This window comes from Geotrypetes seraphini, chromosome 2 (genome assembly GCF_902459505.1).
Source record: "Geotrypetes seraphini chromosome 2, aGeoSer1.1, whole genome shotgun sequence".
In the NCBI taxonomy this organism is placed as follows: Eukaryota; Metazoa; Chordata; class Amphibia; order Gymnophiona; family Dermophiidae; genus Geotrypetes; species Geotrypetes seraphini.
Window position 1 is genome coordinate 527881782 of NC_047085.1, and position 27636 is coordinate 527909417.

Here is a 27636-nt window from a genome sequence, read left to right on the forward strand (position 1 = left end):
TCCATCCGAGGGTCATCAAGGAACTGAAAGGGACTATAGCAGAACTGCTTCAGCTAATAGCCAATCTGTCGATCAAATCAGGAAAGATTCCAGAGGACTGGAAGGTGGCGAATGTTACACTGATCTTCAAAAAAGATTCGAGGGGAGACCCGGGAAACTACAGACCGGTGAGTCTGACATCGGTACCGGGAAAAATGGTAGAGGCACTGATAAAGGAACGCATCATTGATCACCTTGACGGACACGGTCTGATGAGGGCCAACCAGCACGGTTTCAGCAAAGGCAGATCTTGTTTGACAAACTTGCTGCACTTCTTCGAGGGAGTAAACAAGCAGATAGACAAGGGCGAACCGGTCGACATTATATATCTGGATTTCCAGAAGGTGTTTGACAAGGTTACGCATGAACGACTACTTTGGAAAATTGCAAGTCATGGAATCGAGTGTGAAATACTCGCACTGATAAAAAAAACTGGCTGGAGCATAGGAAACAGAGAGTGGGGATAAATGAACATTTCTCGGACTGGAAGAGCGTCACCAGTAGGGTGCCGCAGGGCTCAGTGCTTGGACCCATGCTCTTCAACATCTTTATAAATGATCTGGACATAGGTACGACGAGCGATGTGATTAAATTTGCAGACGATATGAAGTTATTCAGAGTAGTGAAGATGCAGGGGGATTGCGAAGATCTGCAACATGACATAATCAGGCTTGAGGAATGGGCATCGACAAGGCAGATATGAGGTTCAACGTGGATAAGTGTAAAGTGATGCATGTCGGTAACAAAAATCTCATGCACGAATACAGGATGTCCGGGGCGGTTCTTGGAGAGACCTCCCAGGAAAGGGACTTGGGAGTTCTGATTGACAAATCGAAGCCATTCATGCAATTTACGGCGGCAGCGAAAAGGGTAAACAGAATGCTAGGAATGATAAAGAAGGGGATCACGAACAGATCGGAGAAGATTATCATGCCGCTGTACCAGGCCATGGTGCTCCCTCACCTGGAGTACTTCATCCAGCATTGGTCGCCGTACATGAAGAAGGACATGGTACTACTCGAAAGGGTCCAAAAAAAGAGCAACTATGATGGTTAAGGGGCTGGAGGAGCTGCCGTACAGCGAAAGATTAGAGAAACTGGGCCTCTTCTTCGAGCAGAGGAGATTGAGAGGGGACATAATCAAAACATTCAAGGTACTGAAGAGAATAGACTTAGTAGATAAAGGCAGGTTGTTCACCCTCTCCAAGGTAGAGAGAACAAGAGGGCACTCTCTAAAGTTGAAAGGGGATTGATTCCGTACAAACGTAAGGAAGTTCTTCTTCACCCAAAGAGTGGTAAAAAACTGGAATGCTCTTCTGGAATCTGTCATAGGGGAAAACACCCTCCAGGGATTCAAGACAAAGTTAGACAAGTTCCTGCTGAGCCGGAACGTACGCAGGTAAGGCTAGACTCAGGTCACTGGTCTTTGAACTAAGGGCTGCCGCGTGAGTGGACTGCTGGGCACGATGGACCACTGGTCTGACCCAGCTGCGGCAATTGTTATGTTCTGATGTTCTTCAGCTTGCACCTACAGAATTCTTTTGCTCCATTAGAGCATTGCAGTGCTCAAGACCTGAAATCAAACTAGAACCAGTGAAGGCACTCAGAAAGGAAGAGTAAGAACCCTCAATCCAATAAATGATTGCTTTTAGGGGATTCTTTGATCAGAGGCATTAACATTAAAACACAATGAGCATTGACTGTGAACAGGAATTCTTGCTGTGACTTTGCATTTTATTGCTGCTTTTGGACTTTTGGGGCTGCTTAAGCTAACTTTCCAGCGTTGTTACCTGTCTCCTCTGGATCTCCACTGAAACTTCGCCTCCCTGTGACATCACAGGAGGGCAGTGCTGGAGTTCATTGTATCTAAACAATTCTTGATGTTGCTTATAACAAGCTCAGGTTTGTTCTAATCTATGAATTTATATCTGCTAATCAATCGTTTAAATTTTTCAGTCTAAATTTACTACCTCAAATGATTTGGTAGGTTTTTAGTCAGTGATACCTATGTAACTGGATTGGATTCGCACTAGTTTTAAATTTCTATTTTAAACTCCATTAAGTTTTTATACTATTCAAAATGTATTTTGTTAAAATTATTTTACTATTACTATTTTTAGATCGACTTAAGAATGTTAATACTCTATCCTTAGAGTTATTGTCAGTAGATAACTCGCCATGCAAAGCTGCTTACTCTGAGCAACAGGCGATTTCTATTTTACCCAATTATGGAAAGTCCTTTCTACTTCCTATAAAAATTCACCAACCTCTTTTAGGTATTCTAAGACTTTCCCTAAAAGACTGAACTAAACTAAACCTTAAGTTTGTATACCGCATCATCTCCACACTCGTAGAGCTCGGCACGGTTTACAGGGAATGGTATAGAGAAGGAACTCCAGTGAGGGATACAGGACAGTATAGAGAAAGTTTAGAGGGACTTAGTATAATAAAGAGGAGGAAATTTTTGAGAATAGCGTGTACTGAGAACAATTACTATTAATAATTCTAAAGTTTCCTCACTAAAGGAGTTTAGTATCAACTGCGCTTATGTTAACGCACGATCAATTAGAGGTAAAGCTCAAATTATTAAGGATTGGATCACAGATCAAAATCTAACTTGTGTATTTAATGATGATCCTGTCATTAATGATTTACTTCCAGTGCACTATAAAATTGTTCCGGTATTGCCATTATATTACAAGAGAATTTTAATTTTAAAGTACAGGACTCACTGCCCAAACAAAATCTGGAAATGATTTCCTGTACCCTCAATAGAAAAGATTCACAAGACTCTTTAAACTGAATCTTGTTTTATATGCCACCAGGATCATGGGCCCAAGTTAAGGAGCATTATTTTGAATTTGTTTTTAATTCACTTACCACTCCAGTGTTTATTATTGGGAGATATTAATTTACATTTGGAGGTTGAATCGGATCAGAATGCTGCTGATCTTATGACATTTTTATCTTCTTTGGATTTTTCTTTTCCACAACCATCACAACAAACTCATGTAGGAGGTCATCATTAGCGACCAAGTCAGGGTCCATTCCTTCAATTTTGTTAAAAGAGGGCAGATGGCTGCCAATACTTTGGTCAGACCATTTTATTTATTATTTTTCATTGGGATGGACTAAGAAATTGAACGTCATACCTAAGTCGCAAAAATCAGAAATTTCTGTCAGAAAACCACCTAATGCAACTGAATTTTGTCAGAGGGCTGAATTATTACCAGATGGCAATATTCATAATTTTCCATTGGATTGGAAAAAATTTTGTAATAACATCCTAGATGAAACTGCTCCTAAACATACTATAAAAAGACGAGCTGATGACACAAAAAAATGGTATGACACAGAATTACTAGAGATGAAACATACTGTGCGTCGTTTTGAAAGAAAATGGATAAAATCCAAAGCAGCTTTAGATAAAGAACATTAGAGGAAGGAAGTTAGAAATTATAAGAAACTATTAATGGAGAAACAAAAAGTCTACTACTCAGCAAAAGTCGGTACTACAAGCATTGGTGTAAAGAAATTAGTTCAACTAGTTAATATAGTGTTTAATGTGACTCAAAATACACAATCCTTAGGATTACTTTTGATGTAGCAAATTTCTTCAGTTCCAAAGTCTTAAACCTGAGACCTTCTTGTTTATTTTGTCTGGGAAATTTTGAGTCTCATTTAAATATGAATGAAATCGAGGTCCATGCAGATTGTATTGGTCTTCATTTGAAGACCCATATTGGGAGGATTTTACTAAACTATTCTGTAGATACATGAAATCATTTTGCCTTTATGACAGCGGCATCTTTAAGCTTTAAATTAAAATTATTGGATTGACTATTTGATTCTTTGAAGGCAGGAAAATTTCCACAAGAGGAGGGTAATATAATTATTACTCCAATAATTAAGAATAAGAATGAATCTATTTCATTACCAGCCAACTGTAGATCTGTGGCATCAATCCCATTTTTTGTAAAGATTGTGGAGGATTTGGTCCAAATTCAGTTGATGAAATATCTGGCGCAACATTCCTTGCTCCATGATTCTCAATCTGGCTTCAGAACTTATTATAGTACAGAAACGGTGATAGCTACAATGTTAGATCATCTAAATCAGTGGTCTCAAACTCGCAGCCCGCCAGGTACTATTTTGAGGCCCTCGGTATGTTTTATCATAATCACAAAAGTAAAATAAAACAGTTCCTTGATCAGATGTCTCTTTAGCTATAAATTACAATATTACTATTAAGACTTAGCCAAAAGAAAAGATTTATAATCTATAAAGAGTTTTACCTCGTGCAAAATTGTCATTTCTTTAATAAGACATTAACTATTTTTCTGAGGCCCTCCAAGTACTTACAAATCCAAAATGTGGCCTTGCAAAGGGTTTAAGTTTGAGACCACTGATCTAAATGGTCTTTTGAGCAAGGGTAGTAGTGCATTGGTTCTTCAGTTTGATCTGAGTAGCGCCTTTGACTTGGTGGATCACACCAAGTTACTGGCCTGTCTAGATGCACTAGGGTTGCAAGGTAACGTTCTCTCGTGATTCAAAGGGTTCCTTGGATCAAGACTCTATCAGGTCAAGTCTAACAATCAGCTTTCCTTAGCTTGGAAAAATCCTTGCGGGGTCCCTCAAGGTTCCCCACTCTCCCCCATATTATTTAATGTGTATTTATCTTCTCTGGGGTTTCATTTGAACAAACTGGGCTGTAGACTGTTTAGTTATGCCGATGACATTATGATCATCATTCCTTGTAATACAGCTATATCTCATATTACCCAAATAATTGAGTCTATACTGAAACTGATGGAATCATGGATGCAAAAATTTAATTCAAATTAAATCATGTTAAGACCAAATTCTTTGTTGCGTCTCCACCTAGAATTTTACATGAACCATCAATTACTATAAACTCAACACTCTATTATAATAATATAACAGTTTATATACCGCAGGACCATGAAGTTCTATGCGGTTTACAAGATTAAAAGATGTTACAGATTGAGTGTATTTAACAATGTTCTGCCGGTTAACATTGATTAAAAGATGCTACAAATTGAGTGGATTTATAAGTTCAATCCAACAATTAAAATATTGGGAGTTATTATAGATCAACACCCTGACCACAAAAAAAGCAAGTAGATGCTGTGGTGCAAAAGGATTATTACACATTGTGGAAGCTGCGTACCATAAAATCCTATTTTGAGTTTCCGGCCTTTAAACTTTTAGTTCAGTTGTTACTTCTAAGCCTTCTTGACTATTGTAACAGTGTATACTTGCCATGTACCAAGAAAGAGATGGCTAAGCTTAGATTGATTGAAAATACGGGGGTCAAATTAATTTATGGTCTAAAGAAATATGATCATGTGATTCCTTTCTACTGTGAGTTGCATTGGCTTCCAGTGGAGACGTGTCTTTTGTTTAAGCTGGGTTGTCTTTGTTACAAAGTTGCATATGGTATTGCTCCAAACTATATGACCTATAGAATTCTCATAGCATTCCATAAACATAGAAGAGAATCACATGCATTGTTTAATTTTCTGTCTGCTCAAGGTTGTAAGAGCAAAAAATCCTTGGAACATACACTAGCACTTCAGGCTGCTTTCTATGACAGGGAATTTAGGCCATTGTTGCGTAGTGCTTGCTCCTAATAGAACTCAATTGAAAACGCATCTTTCTTCAAAATATTTAGCGAACTAATTTAAATCATCCTTAGGTTGTTATTTTAAATCTTTGGTTCACTGCATTGAACTTACTATTATGCGGTTTATAAGTATGATGTTATGTTATGTAAAATAGAGAAGCGTCTCCCAGGATCCTCAGCTACTAGGAGTACCCAACAAATACTGTCTATAATCATGGAAGAAACTAAGAAATCTAAAGCTGATGTTATCCATCTGGGAACAAATGACTTGGCCAACAACTCCACACTTGCAGCTCAGAAAGTGGTGAACTGGATTAGAAACTGGTTGACGGACAGACACCAGAGGATGGTGGTTAATGGAAGTCTCTCGGAGGAAGGAAAGGTGAGTAGTGGAGTTCCTCAGGGTTTGGTGCTGGGGCCAATCCTGTTCTATATGTTTGTGAGCGACTTTGTTGAAGGGTTAGAAGGAAAGGTTTGCTTTTTGTTCATGATACCAAGATTTGTAACAGAGTAGACACCGAGGAGGGAGTAGAAAACATGAAAAAGGATCTACAAAAGTTAGAGGAATGGTCTAATATTTGGCAACTAAAACTCAATGCAAAGAAAAGCAGAGTAATGAATTTGGGGATTAATAATCGGAAAGAACAGTATACGCTGGATGCGCACAGAGTGGTCCTGGCCGCAGGGGATATTTTTCCCCCAGGTTTTGTGAGGATTATTCTCAGGCATGTTAAAAAACATGCCTGTGGTTCCCCTAAGCCACTAGCCCTGTAGTTGGGCTCTTTTCCTTCACTGGCTTCCAGAAAGTCACTGTTGGGGACCCCAGAGATTAGGCAGGCAAAGCCCGCTAGTTTGTCCGCATCTCTTTCCATCTTTTTGGTGCATCAAGGCATCTCGTCAGCACTGGCCGCTGTGGCTACCTTAGCTGACCTGTGTGTTTAAGATCAGTGTGGGACCCGGGTCAGGGCAGAGACACGTCTGTATGCAGATTGCTTAAGTCAAGCCGTCTTACGGTTTTCAGGTTGGAATCCCTGCGGGAATTGAACTTGCAGTCAGCTCCTGTCCATGTGGGCTGTTCTCTTCTGAGCTTTTCAAAGATTGCTCTCAGCGTCCTTTTCCGGATACTCCAGATTTGGTCCAGATCTTCAGAGGTCTGGAATTTCCAGGTGGGTCCCTTGCACTGCGCTTGAGCCATAACGAGGTATTACCAAATGACATCGGCATTTTTTACACATTTCTCTCCGCTGAAGTAGTTTCGGCGGTGGCTTAGGTCACTAAGCGCACTTCCTTACCGTCTGATAGAGAGGTAGTCCTGAAAGATGTTCAGGACAGGCATATGGATTTCATCCTCAAGCGGCCACCTCCTTTGTCACCCGTGCATGTCACTCTAAGCTCCACCATGATCCTGAGGATGTAGTACTCCAGGACCTGGATTTCCTGGTTTCCGGAATAAATTGCTGGGCGGATGCTGAGAGTTGAGTCGGTTCAAAAAATGGCCACCAGGATGGTCTCGGGACTCAAAGACCTCCCGTATGAAGAAAGGCTGAATAAATTGCAGCTATATTCACTCGAAGAACGTAGAGAGAGAGGAGACATGATAGAGACATTTAAATATATCACCGGCCGTATTGAGGTGGAGGATGATATCTTCTTTTTTAAAGGTCCCTCGGCCACAAGAGGACATCCGCTGAAAATCAGGGGTGGGATATTTCATGGCGACACCAGGAAGTTCTTCTTCACCGAAAGGGTGGTCGATCGTTGGAATGAACTTCCCCTTCAGGTGATTCAGGCCAGCAGCGTGCCGGATTTTAAAAGAAAATGGGATACACATGTGGGATCTCTAGGGGGGTAAATTCAAGGGGGTAGGGTTGTTGGAGTGGGCAGACATGATGGGCTGTGGCCCTTTTCTGCCGTCATCTTCTATGTTTCTATGACATGACAAAAGTCTTTGCTAAGCTAGGAGCTTATTCAGTGTCAACCAGAAGAATTCTTTGGATTTTCAAGGCCACACTGAGCAGGTTTCCCTGTAAAGGTATTCTCTTATTTGGCCAAGGTTTGGATGGCCAGTGTTCAGGACCGTCAGCCTAAGGTCCTTCCGGGCTCAATGCCTCGCCCTGCCTGGGGCTTGGGATGGCTGAATTTTTGTCCCTTCCAGCGCATTCATCAGTACGCCGATTCAGAGCCTCTTCCAGACCTTGCTTTGGAGGTCCGGCCCGACAGTAATCTACCAACAAATGTTCTCCTGCCCCCTCAAAAAAGCAGTTCTGATACCAGGCCTATGGCACATCTCCCTTGGGTCGGGGAGTGACTCTCGGCCTTCCTGACAGAGTGGCAGCAGGTGACTTTGGACTGGTGGGTACTAGATGTCCTCAATGAAGGCCTCAGACTGGACTTTTACTGACCTCCGTCGAATTGCTTCCTGGCTTCGCCTACAGGACAGCCAGAGAGAGCCATGTGCATGCAGGCCGCTGTTTGCCAGCTGCTAGATATGGCTATGATAAATCCTGTTCCAGAAGGTGACTTGGGGGGGGGGGAGTGGAGTGTGTGGCGCAGTGTGGTTAAAGCTTTTGCTGACTTGCAAGTGCATTCACTCTAAAGCCCCCCGATATCTCTCCTCACTTATGCTCCCCCTGTGGTCTCCGCTCATCGGGCAAGCCCCTCTTATCGATTCTCTTCTCTACCACTGCCAACTCAAGACTCCATCCCTTCTTCATTAGAAGCAGTGGGCAAGGGAATGCCATGATCTTAAACTTTACTTTCTCATAGCAGCTCTGGTATTGAGAGAAGCTATTGCCAGGAATTGAACTGAGGGGTAATGGTAAGTAGCTGTTCAAAAATTAAAAAATATTATTCCCCAGTATATCTCACAGGAGGTAAAAAAAAAAAAATTGGCACTGGGTTACATAAGAACATAAGAATTGCCACTGCTGGGTCAGACCAGTGGCCCATCGTGCCAGCAGTCCGCTCACGTGGCGGCCCCTAGGTCAAAGACCAGTGCTCTAAATGAGCCCAGCCTCACCTGCGTACTTTCCAATTGAGCAGGAACTTGTCCAACTTTGTCTTGAATCCTTGGAGGGTATTTTCCCCTACAACAGACTCTGAAAGAGCGTTCCAGTTTTCTACCACTCTCTGGGTGAAGAACTTCCTTACGTTTGTACAGAATCTATCCCCTATCAACTTTAGAGAGTGTCCTTTCGTTCTCCCTACCATGGAGAGGGTGAACAACCTGTCCTTATCTACTAAGTCTATCCCCTTCAGTACCTTGAATGTTTCGATCATGTCCCCTCCCAGTCTCCTCTTTTCAAGGAAGAAGAGGCCCAGTTTCTCTAATCTCTCGCTGTTTGGCAACTCCTTCAGCCCCTTAACCATTTTAGTCGCTCTTCTCTGGACCCTTTCATGCAGTACCATGTCCTTTTTCATGTACGGCAACCAGTGCTGAACGCAGTACTCCAGGTGAGAGCGAAACATGGCCCGATACAGCGGCATGATAACCTTTTCAGATATGTTTGTGATCCCTTTCTTAATCAAGCCTAGCATTCTGTTCGCCTTTTCGCCGCCGCACATTGCGCAGACAGCTTCATTGAGTTGTCGACCAGTACTCCCAAGACTCTTTCCTGAGGGGTCTCTCCAAGTACTGCCCTGGACATCCTGTATTCGTGTGTAAGATTTTTGTTACTGACATGCATCACCTTACACTTATCCAGTTAAACCTCATTTGCCATGTCGCAGCCCATTTCTCGAGCGTGTTTTATGTCCTGTTGCAGGTCTTCACAAACCATCTGCATCTTCACTATTCTGAATAACTTTGTAACGTCTACAAATTTAATCACTTCACTTGTTGTACCAATTTCCAGGTTGTTTATAAATATGTTGAAGAGCACGGGTCCAAGAACTGAACCCTGCGGCACTCCACTGGTGACGCTTTTCCAGTCCGAGTATTGTCGATTTACCCCCACTCTCTGCTTCCTATGTTCCAGCCAGTTTTTAATCCATATGAGTATTTCACCCTTGATTCCATTGCTCGCAATTTTTCAAAGTAGTCGTTCATCTGGGACCTTGTCGAACGTCTTCTGAAAATCCAGATATACAATGTCGACCAGGTCACCCTTGTCTATCTGCCTGTTTACTCCCTCGAAGAAGTGCAGCAAGTTTGTCAGACAAGATCTGCCTTTGCTGAAGCCGTGCTGGCTGGTCCTCATCAGATTGTGTCCGTCAAGGTGATCAATGATTCGGTCCTTTATCAGCGTCTCTACCATCTTTCACAGTACTGAGATCAGACTCACCGGTCCGTAGTTTCCCGGATCCCGTCTCGAACCTTTCTTGACGATCGGCATAACATTCGCCACTTTCCAGTCCTCCGGAATCTTTCCCGATTTGATCGACGATTGGCTATTAGTTGAAGCAGTTCAGCTATGGTCCCTTTCAGTTCCTTGATGACCCTTGGATGGATGCCATCAGGTCTTGTGCTCAACTGTCTCTCTCCCATTCAATCTGTTCAAAATGCTGCTGCATGACTCGTATTCGGTGAGAGCCACCACACTCACATTCCCCCCTTTCTGAAGTCACTTCATTGGCTCCCCAATACATTTCCAACTCCTCTTATTGACTTACAAGTGCATTCACTCTGTAGCCCCCCCCCCCTATAAACTCTATCCGTTAAGTCCCTCTTATTTGCACCCTTCTTTCTAGCAGTTTTCAAAACAAGCAAAAAGCCCACATCTTTGAAGCTGCTTTCAACTCTTATCACCTTCTACCAGAAACTCCCCATCCCTGTGATGTCCTGTCTGTCTGCCCAAATTAGATTGTAAGCTCTTCTGAGCAGGGCCCGTCTATTGAATGTTAAATGTACAGCGCTGCATCCGACTTTCAGCACTATAGAAATGATAAATAGTAGTAGTAGGGAGTGGAGCAGAGCTATTGAGCTCCCTGCTCCCAAATAGAAAGCATTCAATTATGTCTGGAAAAGGGGAAAAGATTATAGGGAGGGAAGGAAGGAAAGAGGACAAGGAGGACCAAGGAAGAAGAAAAAATTAGGGAATGTGGAACAAATTGAAGGGAAAAAGTGTGCTGTAGATGGCCTGAATGGCGAGAGCATGTATTCATTCATTCATTCAATTTTCGATACTGTTCTCCCAGGGGAGCTCAGAACAGTTTACTTGAATTTATTCAGGTACTTGAGCATTTTTCCCTGTCTGTCCTGAGGGGCGCACAATCTGTCTAATGTACCTGGGGCAATGGGGAGATAAAGTGACTTGCCCAGGGTCACAAGGAGCAGCGTGGGTTTGAACCCACAACCTCAGGGTGCTGAGGCTGTAGCTTTAACCACTGCGCCACTCTAGAAATCAAAATGTAGCAGACAATGAAGCCGTTGTGACATCACTGATGAGGTTGGCTCTTATTGGTGGAATGAGGCATTATGATGTCACAATACCAGCTCTGGTTATGAGAGACTGAATTTTTTCACACTATTTATTTATTCAATTTTCGATACTGTTCTCCCAGGGGAGCTCAGCTGAGGCTGTGGCTTTAACGACTGCGCCACTCTAGAAATCAAAATATAGCAGACAATGAAGCCGTTGTGACATCACTGATGAGGTTGGCTCTTATTGGTGGAATGAGACATTATGATGTCACAATACCAGCTCTGGTTATGAGAGACTGAATCTTTTCACACTATTTATTTATTCAATTTTCGATACTGTTCTCCTAGGGGAGCTCAGCTGAGGCTGTGGCTTTAACGACTGCGCCACTCTAGAAATCAAAATGTAGCAGACAATGAAGCCGTTGTGACATCACCGATGAGGTTGGCTCTTATTGGTGGAATGAGACATTATGATGTCACAATACCAGCTCTGGTTATGAGAGACTGAATCTTTTCACACTATTTATTTGTTCAATTTTCGATACTGTTCTCCTAGGGGAGCTCAGCTGAGGCTGTGGCTTTAACGACTGCGCCACTCTAGAAATCAAAATGTAGCAGACAATGAAGCCGTTGTGACATCACCGATGAGGTTGGCTCTTATTGGTGGAATGAGACATTATGATGTCACAATACCAGCTCTGGTTATGAGAGACTCAATCTTTTCACACTATTTATTTATTCAATTTTCGATACTGTTCTCCCAGGGGAGCTCAGCTGAGGCTGTATCTTTAACCTTCATGCTGAGGAGCTGTCCTGCCGTTGACATTGACATACAGGCTGCTCATTCATGACCAGGTCTTTGCTGGGTGAGGGGAAATTTGTTGTGAGTTTAGAGTTCAGCACCCTCAATCATTTTCACATATTGGCGCCATGAATTATGAAGCCTCCGAGGTCCAGGTTCTGGCCACAAGAAATGGCATAAAACATTTCTTAAATAACTAGACGAGTACATGCTGGCCTCCACTTTATGTACCTCTTTTTGGATTTTGGGGGGGGGGGGAGTTAAAAAGAATCTGAACATGTGATTTGCAAAATGACATGCATGAGTTTTTTTGCACACAGACTTTGAGAGCGCTAAGTTAGAAAGGGAAACAGGATTCCTTGGAAATGATGATCAAAAATAGAAAACCATGTTGATAACTCTCACTTTGGAAAGTGATAGAGAATATATTCTTCGTTTATACTTCCGTCATATTAATGATCAGTTTCTGAGCTCTAATGTTTGTAGTTTTCCTGACATTTCTCAGAAATCTTAGCGGCGAAGGAAAGAATTCTTGGTTTTAAGACCAAGAATCCTAGCCTTGGGAGGTGTATTTTTGTTGAAATTTCCTGCCAAATATTATATTACATATCAAAATAAGAATTTTCTTTTCTTTGAGCCAAAACAACTGTCAGAATTTCTTTAGGCGCAAGAAGAGTGGTAACTATAACCAATGCTGCTACTCGTATGATGATTGTTGATCTCTCTCAATATTGTGAACTAAATAGTGGATATATTACTTTTTTCTTCTTCTTATGAAGCTCTGATCTGATTCAAGTTCTAATTATTATACTTGATTTATAAAATTGAAAATGTTAAGAAAAGAAACCACACTTCTAGAAAGATTCTTTATTGTGTCTCTCTCTTAGGATTATATGCAGAATGTTCATGGCAAGGAAATCGACTTGTTGAGGACAACAGTGAAAGTGCCAGGAAAGAGGCCGCCAAGGGCCATAGCAGGTGGGGCTCCTAGTGCTAGCCCGAAGACGAATGGACTGGCGAAGGACAAAAGCCCCACTCAGCTCTCAATCAACACAGGTAATGCCGTTCACAACTCTCTCCCCCCCAAATGTGTGCAGTGGTTAGAGCTCCATTTCCCCAGGTACCACAATTAGGAAAATACTTAAGAATTCCTGTAACCCACTTTGGGTGAATCTCTTTAGGAAAAGACGGTTAAGAAATCCAAATAATTAAAATAAATAGGAGGTTGCAAGATGTTAATCTTATACAGTAGTAAGTAAGGCGAACATAAGAATAGCCATACTGGCTCAGCCCAGTAGCCCGTTCTCACGGTGGCCAATCCAGGTCCCTAGTACCTGGCCAGAACCCAAGGAGTAGCAGTATTCCCTGCTACCGATCCAGGGCAAGCAGTGGCTTCCCCCATGTCCAAATCTTTCTTAAAACCAGCGACGCTATCTGCTCTTACCACATCCTCTGGCAACACGTTCCAGAGCTTAACTATTATCTGAGTGGAAAACAAATTCCTCCTATTGACGGAATGAAAAATCGATCCACTTGTACCCGTTCTACTCCACTCAGGATTTTGTAGACTTCAATCCTATCTCCCCTCAGCCGTCTCTTTTCCAAGCTGAAGAGCCCTTTTTAGTCTTTCCTTATACGAGAGGAGATCCATCCCCTTTATCATCTTGGACGCTCTTCCTTAAACTTTTTCTAACTCAGATCGGGTTACATATCAGGTACTCGAGCATTTTTCCCTGTTTGTCCTGGTGGGCTCACAGTCTATGTAATGTACCTGGGGCAATGGGGGGAATTAAGTGGCTTGCCCAGGGTCACAAGGAGCAGCGTGGAATTTGAACCCACAACCTCAGGGTGCTGAGGCTGTAGCTTTAACCACTACTCTACACCCTCCTCATCCTGGTCACATGCAGCTCTTTGTATCAGTCTAAGCTGCTGTAGGTTGGCATGGTGGTGATTTTCCCATGGGTGAGTGGGGGCCTGTACAGGGTGGCAGGGGTGACTCTGGCCACCTTTGTGGCAGACTGGATGGACCGTTTTACTATGTATGTGCAGTGTATCTCCCCTCTTCTCTTTATATGCAATGTGTCTTTCCTCCCTTCTCTTTCCATTATATGCAGCCTGCCTCCTGTCTTCCTTTCCCAGCTCTCGGGTCTTGCTATCCCCTCCACCTTTCTTCTACAAACTTTGCAGTTGCTGGCAGCTAGTAAAATAAGTCTTCCGAGGCTTTCCCTATGCTGCATCACTCCCGCACAGCAAAAGGAAGTTGCGTCAGAAGACCGCTTGAACCAATGGGTTCAAGGGCTACAAAAGACTCAAACTACCTTGACGCAAGATAGGAAAGTTGAAAATATGGAAAATTCTACTAAAATGTTAAATTTGAGAATACTTAACTTTCCTAAAGTCCTAGCAATGTCTCCTAGAGATTTATTTTCTAAATTACTTAAGGAATCGTTCAAATACTCAGAGACTGGTTTGCCACCTTTACATATTACCTTCCAGGATCTAAGAAGGCTTCTCAACCTCAGATTTCACCTGATTCATCCAGTCCAATGGACAAAGTCATTTCACACTCCACACTTCTGGTAACTTCGGGTCAACAAGACAAAGAGACACTTCTTAGGCTGTTTTTTTAGGCTTAAAGAAGTGACCTTTATGGACTCTAAGATCTCCATGTTCCCAGATGTCTCAAAGTTAACTCAGACCAGAAGGAAAGGGTTCCTACAATTGAGACAATCCTTACTCTCTCTCTCTGGGGGCTAAATTTCAGGGTAGATAGCCTTGTAAATGTTTGATCCTTTTGGATCAACATTCATACATTTTCTTTGATCCCTCTCAGTTACGGTTTTTGCTAGAGGGGAAAGGAGTAATTCCTTCCAGTGCCTTCACAGTGACGTAGGTCCTTTAATAATGTAGAAGATGTAACCCTACACTAACAATTTTTGTGTGTTTCCTTGTTATATATCAGATCCCATGATAGATTGTGAATTGCTTCTCCCATATTGTGGACTTCATTGAGAGACTGGTAATTTTATATTGAGCACTATTTGTTTTTGTTTTAATTTCTGTTTAATTGATGTGTAAAGCCTCTCTTTTTCCTTATATATATCTATAAAAGAAAAGAGGGCTGGTCAGAGGAAAGCCTCTTCTGCTAGCTGCTGGCAAGTACACAGTTTGCGGGGTGGAAGGAGGAAAATCCTGCAGATTCTGTTTGGGATGGCGCTCCTGGAGGGGATTCCCGGACTTCATAGCCTTGTCCATTGTGTTTGCTCAGATTTGCTAGACCAGTGGTCCCCAACCCTGTCCTGGAGGACCACTAGCCAGTCAGGTTCTCTTTCATGCATATTCATTAGGGCTATCCTGAAAACCTGCCTGGCTGGTGGTCCTCTAGGACAGAGTTTGGAACCACTGTGCTAGATAAATCTCTTCTCGCATTTGCCCTATCCCTTTCCATGCCCCATGTTGGTTTGAACTTAGCTTTGGTTGCTGTTATTGCTGGGATTCAGCTTTGCAGAAACTGCTGGAGGCAGAGATTGCCTAGTGTGATATGATCAAGTCAGATTGGGCTCCATGGATGTTAACATCTCATTATCTGTGTTACTGTAATTACATTATCCACTGCTTTATGCAGAATTATTCTCTGAGGACTAATTGATAGGTCCATGTTTAATTCATTAATCATTAGCATCAAATTCGACAATTACAGAGCGCACTGATTGTAGAATTTCAAATGTAATGAGAGAGAATTACCAAAGGAAAGGTAAAAACTATTTCTTCAAGAGAAGCAGTGCATGTGGGAAAGGACAGAGGTCCCTGACAGGCATCACAGGAAATAAAGGGAATTGATAGCTCTGTGCATGAGGAACATAGGAGAGGAAAGCCAGAGAAGTCATGGCATCCAGGAGGGATTGCTGGTGAATTGTAGTCTCCCCTGATGGCTTCCTTTATCCCCATCATGCAGTCGGGTTCGGATTGTCTGCAGCTATTGAATCTTTCTATCCTATTCCTACACATCCCTTCTATTGGTTGGCTTTCTTGAATTCAGACACAGTCTCTGTCTCCACCACTTCTTCCGGGAGACTGTTCCACGCATCTACCACCATTTCTTTAAAAAAGTATTTCCTCAGATTACTCCGGAGCCTATCACCTCTTAACTTCATCCTATGCCCTCTCATTGCAGAGTTTCCTTTCAAATGAAAGAGACTCGACTCATGCGCATTTCCATTACGTAGGTATTTAAACGTCTCTATCATATCTCCCCTCTTCCTCCTTTGCTCCAAAGTATACAGATTGAGATCTTTAAGTCTGTTCCCTTAGGCCTTATCGTGAAGACCACACACCATTTTAATAGCCTTCCTCTGGACCGACTCCATCCTTTTTATATCTTTTTGAAGGTGCGGCCTCCAGAATTGTACACAATATTCTAAATGAGGTCTCACCAAAATCATATACAGGGGCATCAATACCTCCTTTTTCCTACTGTCCATACCTTTCGCAACCTAGCATCCTTCTAGCTTTCGCCGTCACCTTTTCAACCTGTTTGGCCACCTTACGATCATCACACCTCTTCTGTCGTGCACATAATTTCTTCACCCCCTAAACTGTACCGTTCTCTCGGGTTTTTGCAGCCCAAGTGCATGACCTTGCATTTCTTAGCATTAAATTTTAGCTGCCAAATTTCAGACCATTCGTCAAGCTTCACCAGGTCTTTCTTCATATTATTCATACCATCCGGCGTGTCTACTCTATTGCAGATTTTGGTATCATCCGCAAAGAGGCAAATCTTACCCAACAACCCTTCAGCAATATCGTTTATAAAAATGTTAAAAAGAACAGAATCTTGAGGCACACCACTGGTAGCATCGCTTTCCTCAGAGCGATCTCCACTGATCACTACCCTGTGTCGCCTTCCACTCAACCAGTTCTTGACCCACCCCAAGGGCACTCAGTTTATTTATTAGACATCTGTGTGGAACACTGTCAAAGGCTTTGCTAAAATCTAAATCCACCACATCTAGCGCTCATCCTCTACCCAATTCTCTGGTCACCCAGTCAAAGAAATTGATCAGATTTGTCTGACAAGACCTACTTCTAGTGAATCCATGTTGCCTCCGGCCCTGTAATCCACAGGATTCCAGAAACTTGACCATTCTTTGTTTTAAAAGTGTTTCCATTAATTTGCTCACCACAGAAGTCAGACTTACCAGCCTGTAATTCCATAATTCTTCCTTACTTCCACTTCACTTTTAAAATTAAACAAAAAAACGCATGACAAAAATAAACACTTCAACTTACTAAACTCCACTGTAAAACCTTAAGTATCAAGTCTTCTCGCCAATTAACAAGCAAACAAAGGTCTAAACAGTTTTTAACATCTTCCTTAACTGTAAATTACTTGAAGCTTGCCTTATCTAAGCGGTTTTACATTCAAGTACATAAGAACATAAGAATTGCCATCTCCGGATCAGACCCTAGGTCCATCAAATCCGGCAATCTGCACTCACAGAGGCCCCGCCAGGTGTACCCTGGCATAGTTTTAGTCCCCATATCACTCTAAGCTTCTCATAAGGAGATGTGCATCTAGTTTACCCTTAAATCCTAGAACAGTGGATTCCGCAATTACCTCATCTGTCCTGGCGGGCTCACAATCTATCTAGCGTACTTGGAGCAATGGAGGATTAAGTGATTTCCCCAGGGTCACAAGGAGCAACTCTGGACTTGAGCCTGCAGCTCTTACTATAGTAACATACATAGTAGATGATGGCAGATAAAGACCTGAATGGTCCATCCAGTCTGCCCAACCTGATTCAATTTAAATTTTTTCTTGTTAGCTATTTCTGGGCAGGAATCCAAAGCTCTACTCAGTACTGTGCTTGGGTTCCAACTGCCGAAATCTCTGTCAAAACCTACTCCAGCCCATCTACACCCTCCCAGCCATTGAAGCCCTCTCCAGCCCATCCTCCCCCAAACAGCCATATACAGACACAGACTGTGCAAGTCTGCCCAGTACTGGCCTTAGTTCAGTATTTAATATTATTTTCTGATTCTAGATCTTCTGTGTTCATCCCAAGCTTCTTTGAACTCAGTCACCATTTTCCTCTCCACCACCTCTCTCGGGAGTGCATTCCAGGCATCCACTACCTTCTCCATAAAGTAGAATTTCCTAACATTGCCCCTGAATCTACCACCCCTCAACCTCAAATTATGTCCTCTGGTTTTCATTTCTCTGGAAAAGATTTTGTTCTACGTTAATACCCTTCAAGTATTTGAACGTCTGAATCATATCTCCCCTGTCTCTCCTTTCCTCTAGGGTATACATATTCAGGGCTTCCAGTCTCTCCTCATACGTCTTCTGGCGCAAGCCTCCTATCATTTTCGTCGCCCTCCTCTGGACCGCCTCAAGTCTTCTTACGTCTTTCGCCAGATATGGTCTCCAAAACTGATCACAATACTCCAAGTGGGGCCTCACCAATGACCTGTACAGGGGCATCAACACCTTCTTCCTTCTACTGGCTACGCCTCTCTTTATACAGCCCAGCATCCTTCTGACAGCAGCCACTGCCTTGTCACACTGTTTTTTCGCCTTTAGATCTTCGGACACTATCACCCCAAGGTCCCTCTCCCCGTCAGTGCATATCAGCTTCTCTCCTCCCAGCATATACGGTTCCTTCCTATTATTAATCCCCAAATGCATTACTCTGCATTTCTTTGCATTGAATTTTAGTTGCCAGGCATTAGACCATTCCTCTAACTTTTGCAGATCCTTTTTCATATTTTCCACTCCCTCTTCGGTGTCTACTCTGTTACAAATCTTGGTATCATCTGCAAAAAGGCACACTTTTCCTTCTAACCCTTCAGCAATGTCACTTACATACATATTGAACAGGATTGGCCAGCACCGAACCCTGAGGGACTCCACTAGTCACTTTTCCTTCCTTCGAGTGACTTCCATTAACCACCACCCTCTGGCGTCTGTCCGACAGCCAGTTTCTGACCCAGTTCACCACTTTGGGTCCTAACTTCAGCCCTTCAAGTTTGTTCAACAGCCTCCTATGAGGAACTGTATCAAAGGCTTTGCTGAAATCCAAGTAAATTACATCTAGCATATGTCCTCGATCCAGCTCTCTGGTCACCCAATCAAAAAATTCAATCAGGTTCGTTTGGCACGATTTACCTTTTGTAAAGCCATGTTGCCTCGGATCCTGTAACCCATTAGATTCAAGGAAATACACTATCCTTTCTTTCAGCAACACTTCCATTATTTTTCCAACAACTGAAGTGAGGCTCACCGGCCTGTAGTTTCCTGCTTCATCCCTTTGACCACTTTTATGAATAGGGACCACATCCGCTCTCCTCCAATCCCCAGGAATCACTCCCGTCTCCAGAGATTTGTTGAACAAGTCTTTAATAGGACTCGCCAGAACCTCTCTGAGCTCCCTTAGTATCCTGGGATGGATCCCGTCTGGTCCCATCGCTTTGTCCACCTTCAGTTTTTCAAGTTGCTCATAAACACCCTCCTCCGTGAACGGCGCAGAATCTACTCCATTTTCTCGTGTAACTTTGCCAGACAATCTCGGTCCTTCTCCAGGATTTTCTTCTGTGAACACAGAACAGAAGTATTTGTTTAGCATATTTGCTTTTTCCTCATCACTCTCCACATATCGGTTCCCAGCATCTTTTAGTTTAGCAATTCCATTTTTCATCTTCCTCCTGTCACTAATATATCTGAAAAAATTTTTGTCTCCCTTTTTTACATTTTTAGCCATTTGTTCTTCCGCCTGAACTTTTGCCAGACGTATCTCGCTCTTGGCTTCTTTCAGTTTCACCTGGTAGTCCTTTCTATACTCTTCTTCTTGCGTTTTTTTATATTTCACGAACGCCAACTCTTTTGCCTTTATTTTCTCCGCCACTAGTTTGGAGAACCATATCGGCTTCCTTTTTCTCTTGTTTTTATTTATTTTCTTCACATATAGAATATTGTGAATACTGTATCCACGTATGGGCAACATAAAACCAAAAATATAAAAGGCAGTCTCGAGAGATGGTGCCAAAGCAGTGGAAGTATTTTTTTCTTTTATTGCCCTTATTTCCTTTCTCGATTTTGAATTATTTTGTTGTTTTTATTTCTTGTGCTATATTTATTCTATAAATTTTATTATATCTTTTATTTCAGTCAGGTACTTTAACTAGATTGTGAGCTGCTTTGACCTTTTGCATTAATCGGGATATCAAATGTACAATAAACATAAATCTAAATATGTGTAGCCTAGAGGAGAAGGAGACAGTGATGTGACAGAGACATGAAACCATATACAGTGGTTCCTCGGAATCCGAACGCCCCAGAACTCGAACAACTTGGAATCTGAACGTACGGGAACGGCAAGCGTTGCTCAGCCCAAAGCCTGGGTGGTTCGCGTCAGAGGGAAGCTTTGGGCTAAGCACCGCTTGCAGTTGCCGATCTTGCTTCTGTGCCACAGCGCATTGTTCCTGCATAGCCTCAGGCCATCTATATTAGCCATGTGTCCAGCGGAAAATAAGAGCAAGAAGAAATTGAGTGTTTTACTGTTAAATTTATTTGAAAATCTGAGTTTGTGGGACCAAGGAACGAATTAATCCAGTTTCTATTATTTTCAATGGGAAAAATAGTCTTGGAACGCAAATATTTTGGAACTCGAACGGGGTTCTGAAACGGATTAAGTTCAGATTCCGAGATACCACTATAAAAGCTAGTAGTAATCTTTGCAACTTAAGAAATAAAGCCATTTAAAAGACAGAGAGCAACTGATTTGAATTGCAGGCAGCAAATTCAGTAATTTTGTTAGGAAAACACATGGATTAGATATTGATCTTGTAAGAATCAAAGTTGAATATGACGAGGCTGATTGCATCCTACCAATGATGGGGATGGAGGTCAACATAACTTAAGATTAGCCATATTGGGTCAGACCGATGGGTCATCTAGCCCAGGATCTTGTTACCTGGCAGAATCCCATATATTCGCAAAGAAGGCGTGCTTCAGAGAGAGATGCTTCGATAGTTCAGAGGTCAGTTAAAAAGACAAGATGAGATATCGGGAGAAAGTTGAAATTATGTGCTGGATGGTCGAATGCGGTCTTTATTTACTGAGAGCCTTGGCTACAATTTCCCAGTGAACTTTCGTCTCTGCTGTTCTCTTGGTTGCAGTGATTACTGCCATGCATTTTCTTAACTGAGCCTCTGCTGATTTCTGCCTATGATGTGTGTTCTGGAGTTACTACTCTGTGAAATAGCTTTCCAAAATGTCACTTAACTCGTTTGAAGATCCCGACATTTGCTGCTTTTTAAAATTGATTTTCTTCTTTCCAGGTTCTGCATGCAAAATATTCCTGTAGCCCCAATTCAATCTGAATCAAAGTTCCCCTGTGCCACTCTGCTTTTTACAGGCTGATTACAATATTAACTCTGCTTTCCTTGTGGCATGCTACCAGTCAAGCTATTTAGAGAATGTAAAGATCTAAAGAGAAAAGTACTATTCATGTGAGTCAAAATCTGAGGCATCGAATGTAGGAACCATTCAATATTCAACTGAAGGCTGCCAGAGCTGTGTTCGCCATTTCATAGAGGAACATAAGAACATAAGCAGTGCCTCCGCCGGGTCAGACCATAGGTCTATCCTGCCCAGCAGTCCGCTCCCGCGGCGGCCCAAACTGGTCACGACCTGTCTGTATCACCAGAAGAGGCTCCCTTGCCACCTTGGTTTCTCATTTAAGTCCTGTCTTCCTATCGAAGTCCTAACCTTCCAGTCTTGCACATGCATGACCTGGTTTGGTTTCTATACTCATTACTTGGTTAGCTTTCTATACTTGTGTTACCTCCCAGCTCCTCCCTCAGTATCCCACGATCCCTTTATCCCTCATGAATCCGTCCAATCCCTGTTTGAATCCCTGTACCGTACTCTGCCTGATCACTTCCTCCGGTAGCGCATTCCAAGTGTCCACGACCCTTTGGGTGAAAAAAAACTTCCTTGCATTTGTTTTGAACCTATCTCCCTTCAGTTTCTCCGAATGCCCCCTCGTACTTGTTGTCCCCTTCAGCCTGAAGAATCTGTCCCTATCCACCCTCTCTATGCCCCTCATGATCTTGAAGGTCTCTATCATATCTCCCCTGAGCCTCCTTTTTTCCAGAGAGAAGAGCCCCAGCCTATCCAACCTCTCAGCGTATGGGCAGTGTTCCAGCCCTTTTACCATTTTCGTTGCTCTCCTTTGGACTCTCTCAAGTACCGCCATGTCCTTCTTGAGGTGTGGCGACCAATACTGAATGCAGTATTCCAGATGTGGACGCACCATCACTCGATACAATGGCATGATGACTTCCCGTGTTCTGGTTGTTATGCCCCTCTTTATGATGCCCAGCATCCTGTTGGCTTTTTTCGAGGCTGCTGCGCACTGTGCAGATGGCTTCAGTGATGCATCCACCAGCACACCCAAGTCTCTCTCAAGTCTGCTGTCTCCCAACAATACCCCCCCCAATTTGTAGTTGAACAACGGGTTCTTTTTCCCTATATGCATGACCTTGCATTTGTCCACGTTAAAGCGCATTTGCCATTTGTTTGCCCAGTCTTCCAGCTTGTCCAGGTCCCTTTGTAGGTCCTCACACTCCTCCCTGGTCTTAACTCTGCCGCACAGTTTGGTATCGTCTGCAAATTTTATAACCTCGCACTTTGCCTCCTTTTCCAGGTCATTAATAAATATGTTAAAGAGTAACGGCCCCAGCACCGACCCCTGTGGCACACCGCTTGTGACTCCCCGCCAGTCAGAATATTGACCCTTTACTCCGACCCTCTGCAGTCTACCCGACAACCAGTGCTTGATCCATCTGTGCACATCCCCTCCCACCCCGTGGTTCTACAGCTTCTTAAGCAGCCTTTCATGTGGCACCTTGTCGAAAGCCTTTTGAAAGGCTGCTTAAGAAGCTGTGGAACCACGGGGTGGGAGGGGATGTGCACAGATGGATCAAGCACTGGTTGTCGGGTAGACTGCAGAGGGTCGGAGTAAAGGGTCAATATTCTGACTGGCGGGGAGTCAGTCAGAATATTGACCCTTTACTCCGACCCTCTGCAGTCTACCCGACAACCAGTGCTTGATCCATCTGTGCACATCCCCTCCCACCCCGTGGTTCCACAGCTTCTTAAGCACTTAGCAATTTGCCAACACGCCCTTCAGATTAAAGGAGTCATATTTGATACAGTCCAAAGTGTGGCTGCAGGAGATTCACATTCATTACCAGTACAGGTTTCAGAAGTTCTTTAGCCCTTCCTCCCCAAAGAGCTCAGGACATTTATATACATAATAATAAGATATAAAAGTCCTCATTAATTAGATTACTGAAACTCATCTAGTAATTTACATCGGTCCATCAAAAGAGCATACAAGAAAAAGCTATAATTCCAGTACATGCCACTCTCTAACATTCATGGAACCAAATTCAGAGCATATTTGTTTTCAATGCCTTCCGAAACAACAATAACCCATCCAATGCTCTAATAATGATGTTACCCTCCTCATAGCACATTGATTGAAAATAATAGTGAAGCACTGCCCCCTCCTGGCAGCAGTGTAGTTTGAGGTAGAGAATGACACGGGGGAAAATTTGTCCCCGTGACCACAGTCCCTGTCACCGCCCTGTCCCCGCGACCACTGTCCCAGCCCCATCCCTGCAACTACTATCCCCGCAGCATCAATACAAGCCTCAGTACTGCAATATTTAGCTTTTTCCTTCCTTATAAATCAAAGTTCTGCTGTTGAACTGGAGAAAGAGATGTTCAGCTGGCAGGGCTTTGTTTATAAATTTTTATCAATACAACTAATATACTACTTTATCCTAAAGCAAAAAAAAGGAAATAAATAAATAGAATATTTTTTTTTTACCTTTGTTGTTGTTTGGTTTCTGCTTTCCTCATCTTATTCAATTTCTTCCATCCACTGTCTGTCTTCGCTCATCGTCTTCCATATACTCTGTTACTGTGCCTCTCCCTTCCCCGCCCCCCAATTGGTCTGGCACCTATCTTCCCTCTGCTGCCCCCATAGTCTGGCATCTCTGTCTTCTTCCCTTCCAGTGTCTTCTCCCCTCTCTCTGTTCCCCATTTCCCTTCTGTGTCTTCTTTCCAATCTGTCATCCCCATTTCCCTTCAGCATCTTCTCCCCACTCTGTCTTCCCCATTTCTGTTCAGCGTCTTCAGCCCACTTTGCCTTCCTCATTTTTTCCCTTCAGCGTCTTCTCCCCACTCTGCCTTTCCCATTTTTTCCCTTCATCGTCTTCTCCCCACCACCATCCTTCCCTCTCGCCACCTCACCACCCTTCAGCACCCCTTGCGTGGCCTGAGAATCTCCCTCCTTCCCCCTTACCTTCGCGGCGCGTTAGTAAAGTAACTTGCTCAAAGCCGGCCAAGCCTGCCTGCAGTCGCGTGTGTGTGGGCGGAAGCTTCTCCTCTTATGCAACCGAAAGTTGCTTCCCCATCTCTGTAAAAGATTTTTTTTTGTGTTAAAGCTTCTCAAATATTTTCAATGTTTGTATCATGTCTCTCCTATTTCTTCTTTATACATATTTAGGTGTTCAAGTCTCTTTTCATGTCTTTTCGCACAAACTGCATACCATTTTTATCACGTTTTATGTCCTTAATGACATATGCCCTCCAAAACTGCAGAGAGTGCATAAAGTGTGGCTTCACTAATTACTTGTATAGGGGCATTAATACAGTAGATGCTCAGTTCACCGCACGTATGGGGCTTGATAGATGCCGGATAAATGTAGTTTCTGGTCGCTTGAGAATTAATATTAAAAATAGGCCTAACTAACACTATACCCCATACTGTGCCATTACCATAAACTGTTCCAGACAAACTACCGGCCTTGTGGTAGGCAAAGTGTGGTGTGTCAAGTTTATACTTAAATTTCTGCCAGAAATTGATTTTATATTCAGTAAGAATTGAGACAAGGGGATGGAGGGCGGGCAAGTGTGGCTTCATTCCTGTGCTGTTTACGGAGAACACCTGTTACAGGTAAGCAACTTTGTTTTCTCCGGAAACAAGCTGGGGATATGCAGGCACACTTGTTGGTGAGTCCTGAGCTTGAAGGAGATGGGTGGTGGTAAAAATAGTCACAGTGCAAACAAGGTCTGTAAGACTGATTGATCAAAACATACATCTTGTGCTAAGCTCTGATCCAGGTAATAGTGCATTGAGGATCAAGTTGCAGTCCTGCAAATATCTTCAATGGGAATGGAGTTAAAATTTGCTATTGAAGAAACTGTAGCTCATACTTTATGAGCCCCAATTGCACCAGGCGGTTGTAGGTATGCTCTTGTGTAGCAGAAATTGATGCAATGTGCTATCCAAGAGGAGAGAGCTCTCTTTGATGCTGGTTTTCCTCAGGTAGCTAGATTGTAGGAAATGAAGAGCTGGTTTGTTTGGCGTAACTGAGCAGTTGCCTTGAGATTTAAAAAAAAGTACCGTATTTTTCGCTGTATAAGATGCATTCCCCCCCCCCCCCAAAACGTGGATGGAAATAAGGGTGCATCTTTTGGTGCGAATACTAACTAAACCCTTCCCCTTCTTTAATTTCTCCGGCGGTCCAGCACTGTAGGACAGGAGCTTTCAGCCTCCTGCTCTTCCATCCGGCTTTCTCCACAGCGGCAGTGGCAGAGTCGGAGCGGCAAGAAGGCAGGCATGAGTTTTTCACTTCCTGCCTTGCTGCTCCATGAATGGCGGTCCAGCGCTGTAGTGCAGGAGCTTTCAGCTTCCTGCCCTTCTCTCCTGCTTTCTCCCCCTGAGCGGCAGCGGCAGAGCAGCAAGCAGGCAGATGTGAGTTTTTCGCTTCCTGCCTTGTCCCGCGCTGCTCTGTGAATGGCTGTCCCATGCCGACCTCGAAATAGTCCTGTAAGCACCTAGTCCCGATCTCGGTGAGTGCCTCAACATCGGCTTCTTCATCCCCAGACCGGAGTGCTGCATCAGTGGTACCGGTGAAAAAGCCAACGGTACTGGTGCTCTCCCTTAAGCAGAAAATTGACAATTTGCTTAGGGAGGAATTGGGTAAGCATTTTCAAATGCTGATGTCGGCACCAACTTTCCAGACTAGGTTGACACTAGCTCTCCAGGTGTCAGTTCAGTCTGAACAAATAACGACACCAACCGCACTTCCATTTGATGCTCCACCGGTGCGGAGACCATTGACACGGGAGTCGATCGATCCCACTCTGCGGCACCAGTCATCCTTGACACAAATATCCAGAGAGGCAACTCCGGTGCAGTCCAGGAAGGCCACTAGTAAGACCAAGCATCTTGAGGTTTCCACTCTGGGTCTTTGACACCATCTCCTTTCCATCCATGATTCCAACTTGTTTAGGGACTCAGAGCAGGAACCACTCTCTTCTGATGATGAGGATTCATCGGATTCAACTTCACCTCAACGTTCTCTGCAAGGTCCTACTTCAGAGCGGTCCTCTTTTTCCAGGTTTCTTCACCAATGTCTGAAGATCTTTCCATTCCACTGGAAGTAGACTCTAAACATTCCAAGCAGTTCTTGGAGGCTTTAGATTACGATCAGCCTCCTAAAGATCTCCTAAAGCTTTCGCTACATGACAACTTGAGAGAGACCTTCTATAAGAATTTAGAAACTACTCTCTCTCTTCTAAAAAGTTGGACTCCTTATACAGAGTGGTTCTTCTCCCAGGTTTTGCAAAACCTCAACTCCTTCAAGAATCTTTGGTGGTAGAATCCACTTTAAAGAAGTCTTCAGGAGCTAGGGTCTATGCATTTGTCCCTCCTGGCAGAGAGGGTAGGGCGATGGACAAATTTGGCAAACGCCTTTATCAGAATGCTATGTTGGCCAACCGAGCTGGAAATTGCAATTTTCATTTTTAGTTTTATTTGAAATACCTAATAAAACAATTTTCAGCTTTTCAAAAGTACATTCCCTCATGCAAGTCATCAGCTTTCCAACAGCTCATTGCCTCTGCTTTCCAACTGAGGAAGTATATGGTCCGCACTACTTATCAGATTTAAAGTTTATTAAAAGTTTGTTGTACACGCAATGTCAAGTACTTCAATGCAAGGTTTGGATGTCAATAGAAGTAAAGAGGGCGATAAAGGACAAAAAAGTATCTTTCCGGAGATGGAAAAAGGACCCAACAGAGGAAAATCACCAGGCGCACAGGAAATGCCAAAAGGAATGCCACCGGGAGGTTAGAAAAGCAAAAGGGAAATACGAAGAGGGGCTGGCCAAGGAGGCGAAAAACTTCAAGGCATTCTTCAGTTACGTAAAGGGGAAGCGACCAGCGAGAGAGGAAGTAGGGCCGTTGGACGATGGGGACAGGAAGGGAGTGATTAAGGAGGATAAAGAGGTAGCTGAGAGGTTGAACACGTTCTTCTCGTCGGTTTTCACGAGCGAAGACAAATCTAATATACCAGACTCAGAGGAGCTCATGAGTGGGGAACAGACTGAAAAATTAGAGCACATAGAGGTAAGTAAGGAGGATGTCCTCAAACAGATAGACAGGTTAAAATGCGGCAAATCACCGGGCCCGGACGGGATCCATCCAAGGGTTCTGAAGGAACTAAGACAGGAAATAGCGGGCACAATACAACATGTTTGCAACCTATCCTTGAAAACTGGTGAGGTGCCGGAGGACTGGAAATTGGCAAATGTCACACCCATCTTCAAGAAAGGATCGAGGGGTGACCCCGGAAACTACAGGCCGGTGAGCCTGACTTCAATTATAGGGAAGATTGTGGAAGCTATGATCAAGGACGGCATTTGC

The 27636-nt window shown here is 43.4% G+C and overlaps 1 protein-coding gene across 2 annotated transcripts in view; it reads left to right on the plus strand.

Moving 5' to 3' along the window:
• The window catches only part of AGAP3 (ArfGAP with GTPase domain, ankyrin repeat and PH domain 3), a 597692-nt gene that overhangs the window by 335789 nt on the left and 234267 nt on the right, over positions 1 to 27636 (plus strand). For both annotated transcript variants that reach the window (XM_033932747.1, XM_033932746.1), the window contains exon 11: positions 12737 to 12905. In XM_033932747.1, the coding sequence (XP_033788638.1) occupies positions 12737 to 12905 (169 nt within the window). The remainder of the gene's footprint in view (positions 1 to 12736; positions 12906 to 27636) is intronic.